Source organism: Clupea harengus, chromosome 4, assembly GCF_900700415.2.
Source record: "Clupea harengus chromosome 4, Ch_v2.0.2, whole genome shotgun sequence".
Lineage (NCBI taxonomy): Eukaryota > Metazoa > Chordata > Actinopteri > Clupeiformes > Clupeidae > Clupea > Clupea harengus.
The window spans coordinates 4,790,812-4,812,979 of record NC_045155.1 but is presented as its reverse complement, the minus strand read 5'-3'; the positions used below and the strand labels follow the sequence as shown (position 1 = coordinate 4,812,979).

The following is a 22,168-nucleotide window of genomic DNA, read 5'->3' as shown; positions in this document are numbered from 1 at the left end:
AAAATATATATATTTCCTTCGGAGGGGCAACTTCAGTCGAGGAGGGCAAACGGGCAGTTGCCCGAGCAACCTTAGCCCCCTCCTGTGCACGTCCCTGAACTGGATGCCAGAAATACCACACTGAGGTCTTAGCCTTCTGCCCTTGCTGCCTAGCTAAAGCTAGCTTAACATGCGAAACAATTTCCACATTGGGCAACTATGTCACATTTGCAGCAATGTAAATAGAGTTCAGTATACATTAATCTGAGGAGTTCTGGCCTGCTGTGTTTCCAAGGAGTATGTCAAACCTGCATTTGCTTTTAAGTACTAAATGTATGCTTAAAGCTGCATGGCACTGTGCCAGGTTAGATTTCTTGACCTCTGTGGTTAAGAGACATCTAGTTATGTTGAGTGTTACTCACCATATTGACACAGCATGAAGAAAGTCACAATTTCTAATATATACACATAAACATATTTATGTGAAAGCCATAAAGATGGAAAAGATGGAGAGTGGTATGCTTTCACAATGGATACTGTAAATTCTTAAAGAAATTGCAAGCTGTTTTTTTCTGGAAAGATGATGGACAAAAATACCTGCATATCTCTCCCAGTATTAATTTCATCCACTTTGTGGATAGCAATCTGTCCCCATTAATCCCTCATTTATTAAATACAGGCCACATGCTGTTGCTGGTGTAGTTTAAATAACAACCCTGCCAAGCATCATGACCCAGTGCACTTTTTAATGTAAGACTATTACTCCAGAGAGTACGACACTTTCCTGAGCATTATTTCCGGCTGAATGAATGATGTTGTTTCAGGTGAAGTTAATTCAGAGAAATGGTTGAATGACACTGTGGCAGCAGATGCGCCCAGACGCCTGGAGACTGGGAGTTGTAGTGCTCGTGTAACCTAAATATCTCCATCGTCTGTCTGTAATCACTTAAAGAATAGAAGAAGACTATTTTTCATTTTCTTATACTTCTCGTTTACGTGTCTTATAGGATTTGGTTGAGATAATTGAATTTACATCATTGCATTGTAACCATCGGGAATCGTCATCATCTAGTCTTACCGATCAGCATCCTGTGTGTGTGTGTGTGTGTGTGGGAGAGAGAGAGAGAGAGAGCGAGTGTGTGTGTGTGTGAGAGAGAGAGCGCGCGAGAGAGAGAGAGCAAGAGAGAGAGGGAGGGAGGGAGACTTCAAACCACAATAATGGAGTCACTGAAGTCGATCGCTCGACAGGAGCCTGTACGCTTATGACACGCTCAAAACACATACGACGGACAAGCATAAAAAACATCACTGGCTTCCCATTGACAAATTGGAAATATCTCTAAACTGATGTGTAAACTGCGGCTCAGATTGCTATTTGCGAATGGGGGACACAGCTCTCAAATAGGGCAGCACAACGGCACGTCTCGGTATTCTTTTGGATGAAAGGTAAAACACTAAATAGACAAAGCTAATTATAGAAAGGGACGTGGAAAAGATGTATTTGTTCGTTTGTTAGCTACCTGATATATCTTTGTTGACTAACGTTTTGCAAAGCTAGTCCGTTATCATCTGTAGTGGCAAATTAGCGTGTGTTTTTACGCATCGACGTGATATCAATATCCGACCACATATTTTCCATTCGTATTTCAGTGGGTATTAAATTACTGAAGCTGATAGACAGATAGTTATACAGTACACACTTTATGGAGAATATATTTAGTCTAGTGGTAGTAGTAATAGCAATAATAGTGGCACCAACATCTAACAATTTGCTATTTAATGCATTGATTTCTAAATCATCACTTGAAGACAGAAAGCCATTTAAAGTACACAAAGGAGAACCTGACAAGAAAAAATAGGAAAATACGGGCGAGTCTGTGTAGGACTACTCGGAAAACAGAAAATGCTGCCTTCGCAAGAAGCGTCTAAGATCTACCATGAGAATTACATGAGGAATTCCAGAACAATCGGGCTTTTATGGGCGATATTTACAATATGCTTAGCTATCATCAACGTGATCGTCTTCTCTCAACCCTTCTGGATTGGCGACAGCTTGAGCACGCCACAAGCAGGCCACTTCGGCTTATTTCATTACTGTATTGGGCCCGGCGCCCCGAGCAAGGAGATGACCTGTCAGGGCAGTATCTCGGACTTCAGCGCCATCCCCTCCACCGCCTTCAAAGCGGCGTCTTTCTTCGTGCTGCTGTCCATGGTTCTCATCCTCAGCTGCATCGCCTGCATGGCGCTCTTCTTCTTCTGCAATATCGCCACTGTCTACAAGACGTGTGCGTGGATGCAGCTTCTCTGTGGTGAGTAAATGAAAACCATGGTGGCATTGCATGTTCACGCTGTTCACGTTACATGAGACAGCCGATGAAGCAAGCAAACTGTGTTATATCGATCCGTCTTGATGATGGATTTTGGCCATGTTTGTTGTGTCAAGGTTTTGAGTTTGAATGATCATGCAGGTGTATTAATATATGGGTAGTGAGTAGCAACCAGCACGCCATGTGTTCCATGTCACTGCTACACAATAAGTTGGTACCGAGCATAATATGGGCAGCCTTTGGTGAAAAATCAATGATTTGCTATTAGCCTGTGGTATTATCAGTTACAAAAGAAAATGGTTTAGTAGATTGCAATTTGGACCCTTCAGAAATAATACATGCATTTGTAAAGCAATTAAGTGTTTCCACTGTCTTCCATCTTCCATAAAACTGTTCAAACTTCACATTTAGAATGGTGTTCTTTAGTAATGATGTAAGCTTAGGAAGGTGAACATACTGTACGCTGACATCCTCCTGCATGCAAACAGAGATTTTTTCATTCAGTGCATGGTATTGCTATATTCCTACTAACGATGATGATGATGATGACAGTTATAATGACAATGATGGTGTTGACAATAATGATCAGCAAAATCAGATCAGAAGAATGCATCATCATCACCATAGTAACATCAACTGTACAAAATCCACTGCTGTCTGGCTATCAAATAAGACCATTGAATGTCAACCAAGGATGTGATGGTCCTTTCATGCTAAGCTTTAACATCTGAAACTGAAGGATTTAGATATTTGTGGTGTTTTTGACACTGACAAACAGTGTCCGCATTCTAGAGATGGTATGAGTAGGTTTTACTACTTTAGGCTACATGCTGCTAACTGTTTCAGCTGCATGTTTTCACTTCTTCATGCAATATTAACATGAAAAGGAAGCACCCTGTGAAAATGCATCACACTGCCACACACACAAGCCCATTAAACAATATGTTGAGTCTCATAATGGATTTGACCCAGTGGTGGGGAACATCCTGTTAACAGCATATGAAAAGGCTTACAGTGGGGGAAGTTGCACACTTTTTGCTGCCTGGCAGGAGGAGTTACGCTTTGAAAGTGAAGACCAAAAACTCAAGCTAATCAAAATAAACAGAGATCAGCACATCCCAAAGCTAAAAATAAATTGAATTTATATTCAAATTTGATTTTCAGTCCAGTTCACACTTGCCATTAGATAATAGTATAAGAAATAAAAATACAATTGAATACAAATAGAATAGCTAAAGAAAAGCTTCCCAGTGGCGGTTTACCCTCATGGGAATAAACACTTTTTATTGCATTTGTTTTTTCATTTTTTCTAAATGTTTTTTTTTGTTTTTTCATTTTTGGGTTAGTTAGTAATCCATTATTGTTGATAGTTGCATCATCCAAATCACCCTTCAATCTGAATACACACATTAGTAACATACTTGTATTATCTTTAGTTTTTTAAAAAAAAATGAATTCTCCATTTGGTGCTTCAATGATGTTGACTATTATCTTTTTTTAACAAATACATACTATTTTTAAGGCTTAACGGTGTCTCACATTATCACCTTAATATATTCTTATACTTGGATCTCTGCTCCTTGATCTCAGATGTACAGCAATCAAACTGTGCTTGTGTTGAAAACAGCATAATGAAGATATGTAAGGGAAGTTGTTAGCATTTTAACAGCAGTTAGCATTTTTCATATCTTTAAAAGCACTTTTATAAAACCTGGCAAACCAATCATCTCTTAAACACTTATACCATGTTCTAACTATCAGTTTGGGGAGTGAAATCTCAAGCACTTTGTGGTATTTGGTATGGTCCTCAAACTGCACAGTATGCTTTCATAAGAAAATCGTAGTCAGAAGGAAAATGTATGTGTGTAGTGTATAGTCCTAGGTCCCTTTCACTGCACAGTTAGTAAACCCCATGCAGAGATGAACTCATTTAGTTGTCTTGGCCCAAAAAGGGGAGAGCCACGGTATGAGTAAATTCTTTAAAAAACTCATTTGAAACTAATGATATTGGCTGATCTAGATTTAAAACCCAAAGATAATCAGCCAGTTTACTGTATGCTTATGCATGCATAGGCATGTGAACTAAACTTGCACTGTATACATATATCCATTGTCAGATTTGTTGCCCGTAAAATGAAAACAAACAAATGCCCATCATCATCATCCATTCAGCTGCAATAGCATAGCCATCCAATGCACCACCCAAGAGAGGAGATCAGAGGGCCTGGCCTATAAGAGATGACGCTCCTGAGTTTGGGCCTGGTCCTCTCGGTCCACCCGGAGATGATGGTTTAATCAGCTGTCATGGGCAGTGCCGATGCAGAGCCACGTGCCAGGCAACAGCGGGACTGGGGCGGAGGACAAAGAGGGCCAGATGCTCCTCTCAATATCCAAAGCACTCAGTGCTGGCAGAGTTGGATGGGTTTGAACCCACACCCCCCCTCCCTAGCCCCTCAAAGCCATACATGCTTTCACAGTCTGAAAAAAGCATGCTTTTGCCCTGCATTCCAAATTCTCACCCCAGCGTGCCTGCTCTCAGGGGAATCCCCGTAGCTTCTGGAGCCCTCCGATTGACCTGAGGGGGTGAGTCCACGAAATTGTCAGCTTCAATGAGCGTTGGATCCCAACCTGGATTTCTGCTAGCAAGCGATCACTTAACGCAACATATGTGTGAAATGAATCCAACGTAAGGGAGACAAACAGCTAGAATAGCGGCTGGAAAGGTTGTTGTTGGAGTGTTGATTCTAAACATACTGAACTCTCACAGAAGAAAGCTTGTCAGGAAGAATTCCCTTAACCTTAAATCGGTGTGCATAGTAAACACTGTCTGTGTCTTGGGACTTGGGGCAACTCCTAATGCTCATCTGCTGGTTGATGGTTGCAAGGTTTTGTTGAAGGCATTTTGGTGAGCACTAGAGCATGTAGACACTGGCCCTGAAGAACAGAAACATTCCTTACCTGCCCTAAGTGGTAAATAATATACAATTACATACGTGTCTAGAGGAATACTTTCATTTTCAAACTAAACCAAGGGGGTCTAAAATTGTATTTTATGTAGCCCTGTTTGGATAACTTAACTGTACTCAAACAATGAGGCTTGAGTGCCAGACATTATCACGGCTGAGGCTAAGTATTAATTCACCTCCATTTGACTGTCTATAGTGTGTGGCTAAGTGCCAAGTATTGATTTTTGTAGCTTGACTGCTATCAAGGCCAATAGCATCATGCTTCATATCAGTTGTCAAATTTGTGTGAGAGCGGTGGGAGTTGAGACGCACAGATCACTCTGTACAGCACCACAGGCGTGACTACACGGATCTAGCCCAGAACAACAGAGATGAGAATAGTGATAATGTGTGAGACTGCAGATAAAGACGTTGTGTACTTGCACATTACGTGCCACATTACGTGTAAAATACAATTTTAGACCCCACACACGGTGCTGGAAAGCTGTGTATATTTTCTTTGTTTCTAGACTGAGAGCTTCTATGCACTCTCCAGTATGCACTGTTCACTCTTCCATGCCACGGCACTCACTTCACCCAAATGGAGGATTCAGCATAATATTTTACAGCAGAATTTTCAAGGAAGTGGGTCCATTAAACAGCTCACCATTTTATTGTATGCCCCGTGGATCACATCTAAATCATTTGCGCATGATTCCATCTCTTACTTTCCCTCGAAAGAAAATTACAATCGCAAAAAAAATGCTGCAAGATAAGTCTAAAAGGATATGTTTTAACATGATGGAGAGTGGAAATGTAGCCCACTTCTTCACGACTCACTGGTCAACCCACTCACTACACTTTCTCCTTTAACATACCCATTTTATCATCTTCTGCTTGTTTCTGACCTTGTTCTGTTTAAATATTGAACAGTGCTTCAATGGACACACTTGCTTAAAAGGAAGTCAGGGCAGACCCCATACACTTTTGCTTGTTCAAGTTTTTTTTTTTTTTTTTAGGTCTAAGAAAATTCCATCTGATAACAGGAATCACACGAAAATCAGTCAAACTGAAAATTATGTATTTTAGTGGTTTGGCTTTATCTTGCATAGTGTCCCCACCATGACATTCTGTCATATCATCTAGGTAAGCACAGTACGCAAGCTATTTTTTTATTTTTATTTAGCAGGGTACACAAAAAGGAAAATGTCGATTGATGCCCTGTTACAAATGATAAAAGAGCCTGTTATCAGATAAGTGGATCAATACCATTTTAGTGTTCTGTCACAGGATGCCAAATGCATATGCTTCATATACAGTAATAATATTCACTTCAGGTCTGGCCAAATATGGCCACATGGAATGAAATGTCCTATGCAGCATTTGGTTGTAGATATTTTCTCTCTTTTTATCATTCCCTCCCTTCTATGATGCAGTGCTCAATGCAAAATGGGCTTATTCAATGGCGGAGGAAGCCTGCAGTCAAACATGTTTATAGCATGCTTATTTTTTCCCACTGTTCTTCTCTGGGGTGGCAATTTTCTGTAATTGCTGTCGGAGGATGGGTACAGGGTTATTGCCTGGCCTGAATTAATCTATTATTTTTAATTAAATTAGTAAGATATATTGACGGGATTGTTCACTGGTAATTACTTCATATCAATTTCAGTTGCAACATATCAATACATGTCATAAAAAGGTCACAAATGCCGTTTTTGTACATAGTGGTCAATATAAACATATCTTCATAGCTATGTTGTAATGAATAGATATGTTTGTTCATACACATGTGTGTGCATATGTTCGATGTGTGTGGGGGGTTGCGGGGGGCATTCATGCATGTGTGTGCGTGCGTGAGCACATGCCCGTGTGTGTGTCGGTAATCTTCTGAAACGGGGTGCTGCAGTATGCTCCGTCTATAAATAGAAAGGAAGGGGAGAGCTAATCTCCAAGGGAATCCCGAGTGGTTCCCTTTCTCTTTCCCAAGATTTCAGCCTGTGTCTTCTCCTAGAGACAGACATGTTTTAATTATCAAGTGTAATAAATAATTCCAAGTCACTAGGGCCCAGCTAAAAATATCCCAGCAGCTGAATAATGCATCCCAGTGACCCACCTTTGCATTGTCTCCCCCGTGATTTTGGAAGTGAGAACGTGGAAGGAATTTGATTTTCCACCTATTCAATGCAGATTGATTTATTTGACGCAGATGCTGCTGAAATGCAGTGCAGCACTTGTTCAGTTATCTGTCACAACAAGAATGTGTGTACGAAGACAGTAATGATAAAGGCTGAAGTACATAGCTCTGAATACACACACACACACACACACACACCCCTCTAATTAGGGTTTCAAATCCATTACAGTATACAACAAATTCCTCTAGCAGCAGGATCATATAGAAATGTACTGAAAGAAATCTGGAACAAGAAGCTCAAATTATAAATGAATTGGTTGTACTTTGAATCAAATACGTTCTGTAGATGAAATAATATGTTGTTTCCCCTGCCCCCTGAACCTTCCAGTTCCTTTCAATCCCCAGAATTATATTAAATACATTGTAGGTGGAGCAAATCCAGGTGCAGAGAACCATCAATTTTCACAATGTCACAGTCATGGGGTGTGTCAATGGGGTGACGGGGGGGAACATGTTGACACTCCTGTCATCAGTGAAGCCCCAGACACTGTGACTGGGGACAAGGGGCCGGGCAAGTTAAGTATTCTAGATCATTCCTGAGCTTCCAAGGAAGAGGGAATAAGGCAAGCTTTTCCCCACAATTAAAAATATGAGCTTTGCAATATAACATTGTTAGGCATTGTCAGCAAATCCACTTCAGAAGGATAGGGGATTCCCAAAGGCAATTAGGTCTATGTGATTCTCTTCTATTCTGAAGGACTTTGGGTGTTGGTAGGACTATAAATGCTATTACTTTGGAAAACAACTATAATGAAAACACTGTCAGGAAGTCATATTTACAACTAATGCATCTATGCTGCGAAATTAGTATCATGTTTAGTTTTTTCCGTTTGTTTTTGTGTGAAAATATAATATAGTATAAAACATATATAAAATATAAGATAATAAATAAAAACTTTACTGAACCTACATCTAAACCCAGTTCCTTGACCTAGTATGAACAGAAATATCAGTTTGTCCTCTACCTCTGACCTTGCACTTAGGGGCTACATTTGCTCACAGCACTTCACAGTGATAAAACGTGCCCCTGGGTCTACCATCTAGCCTGTCTAAAGCGGCTCAGGTGTGCAAGGCAGGATTCACTAAAAGAAAAACACTAAACTTAAAGGGGGGAAAAATCCTTTCAAATTATTTTGTAATGCTGTTAATATTACACAGTGTTTGGACTTAATTATGGTGGTGACTGACATTTTCTACACCACACAACACACATTTTACATGTGTGTTATACCATGGCATCTAACAGTAATCTATCATGTATTCCTCTCTTCCAGCCTGTCTTTCTCATATCCATAACACATCTAAACACGGATGTTGTTCCTATGTAATGTGTGAAAGAAAATTAAGTATTTGAACTATTTCATATGAAAGAGTGAGTCTAATGCCTCACTTTAATTTTCTGCGGAGACAGTCAAAATGTGTTTGTGGAGTAACAGTGAAGCAAATTAAATTGAAAAAAGGGTAATCCCATGCAAATGAGTAGCAAATTTCTGTTGGTGATTGCCATTCAAATTTCTACAATATGTACAACATGAGCAACACAACATGTACTGCATTACCTCTACACAGAGAATTTCAACTGCCTTTCTTGTTTCCTCTTTGACTCTTTAACACAAACGCTAAGAATACATTAATTGTTCCCATCCATAGTCTGAATTAATTTTCCTGATTTCCTGATCTAGATTTCGACACAAGTTTGCCTAGTGCTTGAGAGGCATTATGGAGGTGTACAATTTTTCGAGGCTACGAGGCTAGGTAGCTAACAGCCAACAGACCTTGCTTACATCATGAACAACACAACTGGCAATTATAAAAGTTATGTGGCCTGTGAAGAGGTCTGTTTTTTCAGAGTATGCATAAAAATGATCTCATTTGAATATCAAATCATTTGAATGTGATTTGCAATATTACCGGGAATGCTTTTTAGTTGGAGGACATGTTAGCAGTTGCAGATTTAGTTTGTTATGGTCTCTAGGTTGTCAGTGTCAGTCAACTTAGCGAAGCATTCTAGGGTATGTTTAAACTCCTGCTAGTCCCCTCTTTTAAAAATGCACCTCTTAAAACATTTTGCACAATACTACAATATCTGTGAATATGTGGAATCACCATAAGCAGTAACTTGCAGTGAGCGGCAGCTTGTTTGTCCTACATCACAAATAATGAGAGCTAATCACATTACACATGCCAGTTAAGTACCCTCAAACTTTACCAGTGCCCTGAAGTTGGCAGAGGATATGAATGCTAGAGAGGATACATTATTTGTTGAATATGTCACAGCTGTGTTATCAGGCTAATTATATTGAAAACTTGTCTGTATTATTTACTAACTATTTTGAAAATGACATGTAGTCTTTTGGGATGTAATATATCATTGTAATAGCAAGGTTGAACTACTAGGCACTCAATACATTGTCTTGTGGTTGGATCTCTCTGACTCCCTGGTGTGCTAAAAATGTTAGACATGCTAGCTATCAAGCTAGCAATTGGTGAGCTAGCTAGCTAGCACACCAATGACTCCATCGGTAAGTCATACTGAAAAAAAAATTACAATTACAATTTAGAATGATGATCCGTAGGGTGATTATGATGATAACAGAATGTTAATCAGCAGTAAGGAGTCTTGTCTAAAACCACCAACAACCCGGGTGGCATTAAAAAAAACCTTGTCTTTTGGCGATACAACTGGCAATGTCGTGCTGCGAAAGCTTTTCTCACATTTTTGTGCGGTGTTCCGAACTAGAACGTAGAACTACATGGTGCATATTCTACATGGCTCGTGGGAACAGCACGTCTGTTTATCTAGATAGATAAATAGATACTTTATTGATCCCAAGGAAATGTAGCCATCCAGTAGCTTCATACACAGGGTTGGGGACCAACTAGTTACATGTTAAATTAAATTAAATTAAATTAAATGACAAAATGAATTCATTCTGTTGCTATGCATCTTTTCGCCATCTAGACAGACTCCGTTTCTTTTGGTAGTATGCTCTCAAATTTTAAGCATCGCTTTTGATTGGTTCCTTGAATTTGCACCACCTCTCATCTGCCAATCAAAAAGTAATCGAAAGTAATCAAATGTAATGAGTTACATTACCTTGCTGAAGTAATTGAAATAGTTACATTTTACAGGGTAACTGGTAATCAGTAAATTGTACCTATGACATTTCAAAAGTAGCCCTGTTAATATGACACACAATTAAATACACACAATAATAAAATAACAATAAACACAATACAACTGTGCCTGTATAAAGAAAGTAACAGCATTATACATAAACAAAAGACTAACAGTGCAAACCCATGACAGCGACGCGATACGCTTCCATCGTTTTGAGTGGGCGTGTTGTAGCGTGTCGAAATATCATTTTCAAACCGTCAGAGACGACACCAAACAATGTGATTGGCCGCTGCCGGGAAAAATCGCTCCTCATTTGCATAGGATTCAACTTTTTACAACTTTTATCGGTCGCGTCGCCCAAAACGGTGGTCTACGTCACAATGGATTGGCTCCCGTTGAAATGCATGGATTTAGAATATCCCGTCGCTCGTAACGATGGCATGGGTTTGCACCGTAAGACTAAAGACTTTGACTACAAGATCCAGTACATGTGGAGATTGTTGATGCAGTTGATCAATAATTCCACAGTGCAAATTGGTTATCCAATGACAGCAAATAAAGTGGCTTGAGGTGTGTAGTAAACAGGGCTAATATTGCCAGTGAAATAAACCAAAAACAGAGAGCAAAGCATGAGGGCCAGTACTCAACTTCCCCTCGCCCCAGTTGGGGATGAAGAGCTTTATGGCTCTGGGGACAAAGGAGCTCCTGAGTCTGTCCGGTGAGCAGCTCTGTGATCGCAACCTGCCACTGAACGTACTCCCCTGCTGCATTATGGAGGTGCAGTGGGTGACTGACTGTTTGCACAGCAGGGTCCATCTCTCTGCCACCATCACCCGAGAGTCCAGCTCCATGCTGACCACAGAGACCGCTCACCCGACCAGTTTAAACTAGCTTGAACTATCTGTCCTTCACGTGACCACACACCATGAAAATTAATTTGAAGATGATAGCCAGAACTACATGCCTATAAAAAGGGGCTGGGTGGGGGAGTTAAGCATAGATAGAAAAGTAATGTTTGTGGCCTAACCAGTGTGCTTATTTTGCATACACATAATTGGTAAGAGTGCTAGATATGCTTATATTATATGGCTAGATAGATATGCAATGGCATTTTCTATAGTTTGCATTTCTGTACAGCCAAGATGTGAAAAATGAAATGGATTGTTGAAGAAGTCGAACAAATGAACAGATGCTGAAAAAGAAAAGAAAATAGCAGAAAGTGGGCCAGTACTTCTGCTAGCCTCTTCAGCTCGGTCCTTCTTTCTCTCGCTTCCTCACAGATCCTCTCTTTTTCTTTTTCTAACCTTGTTCCTCTCCCTGCTGCCTTTGAAGTTCCCTTGCAAGTTCACAGATATCTTATGGGAGGGGTATAGAGGAAAAGAAAAATGAAGGAAGAAGAAAAAAAAAGACAACAACTTCAAAGCGCTTGCCTCTCGCTTTACTGAGGAGGATATTTTTGGAGCATCGATTTTCAACCTGTGGGCCAAGTGTGGGCCAGCTATGCTGAAGGAGCACATGTGCAGGCAGCCTTACAGCTGGGTAGCACCACTGGACGGAGAGGACCGCTCCACTCCGCTTTGCACTGTGCCCTGCATTTGCCAAGGGAAGCCCAGTGAGCCTGAATGAAAAAGGGGTCTCCCATAAATGACCCAAGGCTCACAAAAAAGTGTCCACGCTAATTCAAATTTAATAATGAAACAAATGCTATTGTCAGGAGAGGACGTGTGGCACCCCTGTGAGGGAGTTCACTGGAAACCACAGATTCCCCCAGGCTGTGTATGAGTAGCAAACATGTTTGCACCAAGGGAGAGAATCTTATGCATAATTAATTAGACTTGTAGGGTAAAATGTGTAAAATTTGTAAAGAAGCATCTATGGTCAAGTCCCAAATCCCAAATTCACACCTATATAGCTGGCTGGTATTTAACTTCATGTTTTTGTGTTATTAACTATCAGTCACAAAAAATAAGCAGTCTTTCTTGTGCCTATTAATTCGAGAGATTAAGTCCTTACTTTGTCGTGTGGCTGTACAAGATCCCATCCTGTGAGGGCCTGCAGGGATAGGACTGACTATGCACATGGAATCTATCGTAACAGGGTTAAATACCGGCATGCATGTGTTATCGGCTACGTTCGCGTTGTCATGTTAATCTATTATTAAACTTAGCATATCGATTGTTTAGCAGACTGGCCGATTTTTAACACACTGGCCGATAACTGACGTAGCTATGCTACTGTTGCGCATGCTGTGGTGTGGAGACCTGATGCTTGGCTACCTGAGAACAGAGCATAATACTGCACAATTCTCAGCAACAATGACAATATGAAAGAGACGATTACTAAATTGGACTCACTAAAAAAGTGGCCACACAGTCAAATTACCATCCCCTCTGGCTGTCTGGGGGGGATGTAGGAACACATGCCCTTGACTCCCAGGGTGGTAGGTTTGAATCCAAAATGTTGAATATAGTACTTTGGATGATTTAGGTAGCATCCAGCTAATTTTAAACATGACTGTGTAAGCAAAAAGAGAATAAACACAGCAATAACCTTGATCCATGGCTTGGTTTACTACAAACATGCTGATAGATGGGCACACGGGGCAGAGAACCTCTCTCAGCAATAACCACTGTCATCAGGGGCCCTCTTGCACCACGTAATTAGCCCAGGATCAGCAGAGAGGACCAAGTACACTCAGCAGTGTGTGTGTGTGTGTGTGTGTGTGTGTGTGTGTGTGTGTGTGTGTGAGTGTGTGTGTGTGTGTGTGTGTGTGTGAGTGTGAGTGTGAGTGTGAGTGTGTGTGTGTGTGTGTGTGTGTGTGTGTGTGTGTGTGTGTGTATGTGTGTGTGTGTGTGTGTGTGTGTGTACGTGTTGCAAAGGGTGTGGTGTCAGCAGGTGAGGAAATTCTTAGCAGTGGGAATTATTACAGATCCTACACAAGAGAACATACACAATTTTCCATCATACTTCCTTGCCCGTTTGAAAGCATCCACACCTGAAAGCATGGAATACATTAGAGAATCTTTAAAGAATCTCATGAATGTTGAAGGGAGTCCTTCTGAGGGCGGGTAATTGTGACACAGATCTCCCTGTACTAAGGGCCATGTGCTAGGAGCCTACAGATCATTACCAAGTGCCTTATGTGTCTATGGAACTCAGTGGATTTAAATAGGGAAATTGCAGTTCGCCAAACTTGTAAAGGCAATTATACAAATTCCAATATGTGCATCTCCCAAATCTGTAAGTCGCTCTTTGTATTTCACTGTGTGAAAGCTGAATTTAAGGGTTAACTAAACCTTGTAAAAAAAATCCGTCAAAAACTTTAATATCACCAAAATAACAATCCTCACAAACATTTTCTCTCTGTACTTGGAAAATGGAGGCAAACGTCACAAATCCGAACAGAGAAATAGCATTCTGCATGAAAATTCTTAACAACAGTAACTCTACTCTGGGTCCCTTGGTCTCACAGCAGAGCGAAAGCAGCAGAGACTCTGAACTCCCTTGGCACAAGGCCCCGAAATAATAAAGCAATATTCTCAGCCATATAAGCTATATACTATGGAGACATCTGAGGAAGATTTTCATTGTAATAATCTTGTAAATAAGCTAACAAGACAAGCTCACAAGGGTCACTGTGACATTGTCAAGTAGTAATTATGTATGATGGCATGGTTCTGTCTTCTTGTAAAAATTCTTTAGAGGACGGTCAATCAAGTTTATGATGATTAGAATAGGCCATTATACATAGTCTGAAGACCTCTTTATTTGATTGTGGGTTTATGATTCATAAAGATGAAGGATGATGAAGATGAGGGTCACTTTTGCTTCCAGCTCCAGGCCATTGATTGTCTGTCATCTCCTCTTTTCTCTCTCCTAGCCGTGTGCTTGGTGTTTGGCTGCATCATCTTCCCTGACGGCTGGGACGCTGAGGTGGTGAGAGACTTGTGTGGGGAGGAGACGGGGAAGTACACCCTGGGGAGATGCTCCATGCGCTGGGCCTACATCCTGGCTATCATTGGCATTCTGGACGCCCTCATCCTCTCTTTCCTGGCCTTCGTATTAGGAAACCGACAGAGCGACTCCTTCTTTGAGGAAGTCAGAACTGAAAACAAAGGTGAAAAAGTAGATTACTGTCAGAGCTGCATAACATGAGAATGGCATGCAGTATGATGTCCAACCATGCTCCATAAATATAAAATGTATATATTTACGTATATATATATATATATGCATATGCATATATGATGAATTCTCACAGATGCAATTGCCCCAGGTAGAATGCACAAGTCCGTCTTTAGCATGGCTGATGTTCTGTATCTCCTTTGCTAAATATAGTCTGATGCTTGACAAGATGTGGCTATAAATAGTGTTTACACACATGTCATAAAATTCAAAGGAACATGCTTAGATGACCTTATTCTAATAGGAGACCCTCGTTATCTTTACACATGTGTAAGTCATGGGGGGCGATGATGGTACATATAAAGAGAGAAACAGATCGCCATTTTTGCAAAGAAAAATATGCTGCAGCAAACCGCATGTTTGTATAGGCTAGATGTTGTGTTCTAAGCTCACATTGACAGAATCTTTTTTTTTTTATCTCTGGTACATTTTCCAATATTGGGAAAAATGTGAACGTAGAGTGTTCTGAGCATCACTAAACCCAGAGTACATGTTGTGGTGGCTGTAGAATGGAGCAAAAATATATTAATAAATTAACATCACGACTCGACTATAATGAGAGGGTTTCCATGGTTACCAACCGTGGGGATACGTTTTTTTTTCTCCTCACTCTAGTCAGCCCCTCTTATTTGAGTTTCTTGCTGAATCCATGACCAGCATTTTGTGACAGACAAGTTGAATAAGCAATGTGACTTTTAAAACGTGATCATTTGCATTTGTAGTTTGAATAATTCTCATTTGAATACACTGATGTGCAAACTCCCCTCAGCAAGCAAAGCAGATGTGTGTATTCACTGCTGCCTCATACAATTGTTTAATTAAATATCCCCTTTCTTTTTTTTTTACAGACATGGCTGTGTCCAGGGTAAGTTCGGTGTCACTGCATGCACAGCTCATTAATGTGATATTTTTGAGGTGCTGTTTGTCAACCCCCAGTTTAACACAAAAGTGTGTCCACTCTGCAGTGCACAGTAGAGATCAGATTTAAACAATCGAGTCTAAATTATTTTAGGGAGTTCCTCTGTTTGAACAGAATCCACTCTCTTTAAGTTCAAATCAGAGGCTGAACAACCAGTATTTTGGCTGTGCTTAGATAGATGAATAAAAAGCTATTACATTTGCTAGCGCTATTGCATTCATCCTCCTCATTATAACGTACAGTGGATTTAAATACAATTTGATGTACCAATTAAATCCGAAGAGTCATTAGATAAAATTTTAACACGACTAGGCAAAATTAATACTTCATGTTTAACTCTAAAACTGTTGAGCTAATATTTCTCAGGAGGGGATTCTATCTTTCCTTGGTATAAGGCATTTTTCCTCAAATCCGCCTGATTTTTCAACGTCATTTTTTTCTGTAATGACGTTGACTTTGGTTGTTGGTGTTTCCTGTATATAAATGCCAGTCTTACGTTGTCTCTTTGTTTGCAGATTGAGGTACAGGAGAGAAGAAATCCTCGGTATACTGGGCAGAGGTTCTGAAGGGTTCCCCAGAGGCAAACACTTCCATGTCCTCCTAGTGATCCACCTAAAATCCAACATGTGGCTTAATGGGGAGGCTATATGTACCACAATCTGTTTGTACATTGAATTTGCTATATTTTTTAAAGGATGTCAGTCTTGCGCATTGTAAATGTCATCAAGTTTGAAACTGATTGGATAACTGTATGTACTGTATATATTTATGGAGTATGACTACTCACTGAAACTTTGTAAACTCAAGACCTCTGGGAAAGTATATTCATCCCTAATTAATGTTTCCATGCTTCCAAACTGTGACAAGCACTGATTGCATTCTAATGTCTCTCAAGTTCTCAACACATCTTTATGTTGTGCATATTGAACAAAAAACATTTTCTACATGTAGACTACTTTTTGTATCTCTTTTGAAATGTCAGATTCCACCATTGGATGAGATTCTGAGGAACTTTTGACAAGAACTGTCCTTTTCATTGAGTGTTGTTTAACTGCCTGCTGGCTTTCAGATGTGAGTTGAGGACTGTTTGACATTGCATGTGCTGTATTATTCATCGTATAGCCTAACTTCAAGCCATATGGCGTCAGGCTAAGTTTAGTTTCATTGTCATTTCTTTTGCCAAATGTCCTTCAAATGAAAGTCCTTTGCAAGGACATTTCAAACCAGTTGCCAAATGGCTTGTAATTATTTGATCTGACTGGAGGAGTTGAATTCACCATACCTTATAACACCTATACCTCACTAAGGAGGTTTTGTCCTGAGCCAAGGAAGGTGTCCGAGCAGTGGCTGAATTAAATATCTGCCCACAGGAAGTTAGTCACCAAGGGCCAAGTGTGTCAGTCTGGAGACAATTTGTGGAAACTGTGCTATTGAATGCTTTTGAGAATCAATGGGGAAAACACTGACTTTTCCCCTGAAACCCGTTCATACAAATTGCCTTTGCTGTTTACTTTCAAATCTGCACCGTTTCTTCGAACACCACCTTCACAAGGTGTCAGGTTTGTTAAGGATGCTCCACACTTATCGATCCTTCCTACATTTAAATCTAACTGCTACATTGTTGTCTCCGGATGTATATTGTCATATATGTCTAATATATGTCTCTTGATATTCAGATGTACTGTACATTGTAATATACTTCTGAATATTGCATATCCAGTATTGTAATATACATCTGGCTTCACATCACTACTTCTAAGCATATCTGTAAAAGTCTGGAATGAATCACCATTTTAACATCATCATCACACAGAACTCATCAAGCAGAACAGTTCGGTTTTCTGTTTCGCCCAAGAGCAGCCAGATTCTCTCGGATTGGATGGCATCGGAAGTGAGAAGTCACAATGGAGGTCATCCGAAACCTAGCATCAAACAGATGAGGTATAGCAACAGTAGATATAGCAAGCATACAAAGATTAAAACGCCTAATTGTGTGGCTCTGTCCAATTTTATATTAGCCAGATGAGGTGATCTGCTGTGTTACTAGTCTGGTGATGTGGTCTGAAACGAGGCACGCCCTGTATGCTGCATTTTAACTCAGGCTTTGGGGACTGACCTTTGTAGCATTCAGCTGAGAGTCCAGAGCAACTGGCCCCTCACTGAATGACCTTTGAGGTAGCTGTGACCTTCTGTCCCAGAGACCCACTCACACTGTGCTTGGTTGATGCACTGTGGGCCTCGTCCTCCATCTCAGGCAGGTGATGTCTCATCTGGGTTGCGGAAACAACATCACAAAAAGTGTGAGGTTTATTTAGGTCTTCTGTCTAGTTAGGAGTTATTATGTACGGTTAACATCAGAGTGTGTTCAAAATCAGTACTCTGAATTTTTCATTGGCTTTCGAAGGAATCATTTAATCATCCTATTTTAGTATTTCCCTTATTATTTGGTTTTATATTCATATGTAGTGTAAAAAAACTAATGTTTTAAAAGAAAAATGGCTACCATACACCACTCACCATACCTTATATGTGTGTGTTACCATTAACATTCATTTTGTTGGTGTATGATTGTATTGTGATGAATTAAAGTTTACAAACAAGTAGAATTAGACAATTTTTTAGAAGTATTAAAGAAGTTTGGTTCAAAAATAGTTTGGATGTTGTGATGAATATCACTCTCTTTCCAAACGTCATGGTTTTACTAAATTAATTGTCAACACACTCAAAGTGCCCGGTGTTGAACGGATGCGTTACCAAGACGATGACACCCTCTCATTTAGCCAAATATGTTACATATCAGTATGGCCGTGAATTTTTTTTAAAGCAACACTGAAAGGAAGTAAAGCTTGCTTTGTTTATGAAATTTGAACAGTTCTTTACAGTTATGGTATAGATTTTGTATAATAATAGATTTTGTAATTAAGTATATTTCAGGATCAACTGCTGCACTAAACTCCACAATGTAACCCAGTTTGATCTAAGAGGTTATCATCTTCAAGCTATTTGACTTCTTTGGTCGTTTACAAAATTGTCTCAGTGTAAGCCCCCAAGTTTTCCAGTGTATGCTGTTCAGTTGTGTGTATAATGTGATTGATTTCACTCACCTCTGCAGATGTTTGTTTATTTCTATCTATATTGCTTGTGCAGTTAGACCCTAGAATAACAGCCCCCGGACACCCGCCAGAGAACTAAGCAGGTTAAGCAGCACAACAAAAGCAGGACTAGGTGAATATGTCGTCCCAGTACGTTTGACAAATAAAGCCATTTCTTCCATAACAAAATGGATATATTATACATAAATATTGGGATTGTCTTGCAGGACTGGGACCAATTTTTGTTTTAACTAAGTCAATTCAACATAACTCCATTAACTAATTTGATAGCTCTATGTCCACTTCAGTACTTGAACATTTAATATCCCTTCCTGTGATGCCTTTGGATGAATGCATTGATACATTTTGTTCCGTTTCTTGAATTGGTTAAAGTAAATTCATACCTAAACCTGGCACTGTTCTCTTAGAACATTTATAATTAATATGTGGGTGATTCCTGTGTGTAAAATGATGTACTGTAACTTGAAAATGAAATGCTTTGAAAACCTACAAAGTGCCAGATGGACACATGAACACCTTTCTTGGAAGCGTCAGTGTAACTGGTGCCTCAGGAACATTAGCATGGGTGACTGGGAATCACCTGAAGGCCTAATCAAGTTTGCAACGCTGCTTTAAGTAGTGCCATGATCCTCAGCTGTGTGTGGCATCTGAATGGATGAACACTCTTTCTGTGGAGGTGGTAGTCATTTACGCAGTTAAAGACAGAAAGCTTTCCTGCTCGCTGCTTCCTGAGCCATGTTGCCACCATCTATGGCCTATTTCCATCAAAGACATTGCTCCAATTTGAACTTTTATAAACTCAACATGGAAGGGGATTCAAATAAGGAATAGAGAAGCAAAACAAGACAAAACATGGATCATACTCAAATTAGATATCAGACATAGTGGACAATGAGTACACAACAGTTGTGTAGCCTGACTTGTATAGGTTGTCATCGGCGACAATATCTTATAGGGTACAACTGTGTATAATACACAATGGGTTCCTGTAACATATCCCACCTGTCTTACTCTTTTGTATGTATCCTTTTCTGTGGATTGTGCCCTTTTTTGCCTAGTTCCTGGTATTTCTAATGGATGGACGTTATTGATGTCTACAATTTTGACATGGGAATTATTTCAGTCAGTTATGTAACATCAGTATAACTGATAAGGACATATTTTCTACAGCATTATTTTAAAGAAATATTATGAACTAAGTATTCATTAATGAAAATGTTTTATTATTCATTGGAATAACAGCACATTCATTCACAGTCAAAAATGGCACAAACATGCACTGATGAAATAAAACATACTGAAATACTTATCCCTGTTTAGATGTATTCAGATGTATGGTTCAGTTTTCATTTGTAATATTTATTTCTCACAAATATAACATAAACAAAATGACAATGCCAAGTATCTCACTTTCTTCCTTGTATTCAGTTCTGTTTAGATACTTTCCATCTCATTTGATGAGGCCAGTAAACCTCCTGTAGTCCCCATTTCTATTTCTCAGGGCCCACCTGAATGGTGTGATTCCGCTTTACACAAGATTATGCGAAATTCATATTTTACAGAGATATTCATGAATCTGTGGTATAGGGCAATGTGTTGACCACTGTCCTGAACTGCAGATACTGATAAGATGACCTTATACAGCTTTAGGTGTAATCAGCTCTAATGTTACACTGTTGATGTGTAGAGAACGCTACGGCTAAGTTATGAACGTGTCATGGAAGACATTTTGAGAGGGTCAGCACCTTAATGAGGCCTTGTTGGGACACTTTAGCTGTTCTTTAGATGTTCTTTCGAAGAGAGGGCAGTGTTCCTAAGTTCCCTCAAGTTGGCTCAGATGATTCCATGCATACCCACACTCTCAGCTGCCATCTATCCACAACTGTCCTTCATGTTTTGTAGAAAGATCTATTAAAAATCCAGCACAGTCACATGAATTCCAATGTATATTTTCAGAGGTTGCTACAGTCACTATTGCCAGATGTATAAAGCAGTGTCCCAAATCAGAACTTAAGTTTGAAGTTACTGAAGTTACTCATTAAGACTTTTGCCATTCACACTGTCATCAAACAGATCTTTCCCAGCGGCGCAAGCCGATAAGCCCCCCATTTACAGGCTTTATTGCCCACGGGGACACGGGTTCAAGTCTGGCCTGCTGTCGTTGTCCCGATCCTCTCCCCATGTCTTCTTCACCTCGCTTAGTGTCCACAGCTCTTCACTGTCCTGTCCAAATAAAGGCATAAAAGCCCCCAAAAAAAACAGATCCTTCCCATTTTAGGAGAAAAATCAGATGGAGGACATTTTAAACCTGTATTCGGAAAGTAACCCACAGAACTGAAAATAAAAAAAATCCAGAAATATGTTTCATGCTTTGTTTAAAAATTCCATCATGTTGGACCTATGGGAGTAGTGTGAGAATTTCCACTGTCCATTTCAAGTATTCAACACCGGAATCTTATTGTTGGGCAGGAGGACAGAACCCGGAGAAGAGCAAGAGTGGGATGAGAAATAAGAATGACATCATTTTCAACTGTTCCTTTCATTAAAGAAAGTCGTTTCATAGACTGAACAGTCCTATAACTAACTAGAGATTCACTTACTGTAAGAGGTTAAGAATTAAAACTGAAGTTATACATTCCTGTGACACAGTCTTGATTCTAACTCTATTCCCAATCCTAAGCAAATACAATGAATCAATGTGCTGTCACTTATCATTATTCAGTATGGCACTCTGTACTTAACCATGTAACAAAGCAAAGGCATTTTGTTATTATCTGTGGTGTAAACTTTTATTTGTCTTTATGTCTGGTGTATGAACCCAAGTGTTTCCTTATGGCTTATGGCAGAAATTATGTGTTCCACAGTGAAGTTCAGAAGTGTGTTGTTATTGGCATGTTGATTATATTAGAAACAGCAGGGGCTTTAGTATTGATTCCTTTTAACCAGGTGCCTCCCCACTTATACTCTTTTATACAACTTTTTGTCAACAACACTCCTCCTGGCAATTAAACATATCTCATTTGGAATGGATTCAACAGAACTTGGGCACATTTATTCCCGACTTATTTATGAGGATGCAACTGGCATTGGTGTGATGAGTTGTGTTTGTGTGTGTCCGTGTGTGTTTGTGTGTGTGTGTCTGTGTGTGTCCGTCTGTGTGTGTGTGTGCCCGTGTGTGTGTCTCTCTGTGTGTGTGTGTGTGTGTGTGTGTGTGTGTGTGTGTGTGTGTGTGTGTGTGTGTGTGTGCGCACACTTGTGTCATTCCAGGGCCTTCTCCCAGTGAGCCACTAAACTGACAATCAAACACTCAGCGCAGAGCCCCAGGAAGGGCAGTGTTCCAGACTGACCTCCTCACGCTTCTCTAACACCTACTCACTTGCCCCAA

The 22,168-nt window shown here is 40.0% G+C and overlaps 1 protein-coding gene across 1 annotated transcript; it reads left to right on the top strand.

Moving 5' to 3' along the window:
• The first annotated feature begins 1,149 nt into the window (after positions 1-1,149).
• Positions 1,150-20,184, top strand: LOC105889748 (LHFPL tetraspan subfamily member 4 protein-like). Its single transcript, XM_012815658.2, has 4 exons — positions 1,150-2,288; positions 14,447-14,683; positions 15,600-15,616; positions 16,186-20,184. Exons 1-4 carry the CDS (start codon positions 1,883-1,885, stop codon positions 16,234-16,236), a joined length of 711 nt encoding a protein of 236 aa, XP_012671112.1. The 5' UTR covers positions 1,150-1,882; the 3' UTR covers positions 16,237-20,184.
• Positions 20,185-22,168: the final 1,984 nt, after the last annotated feature.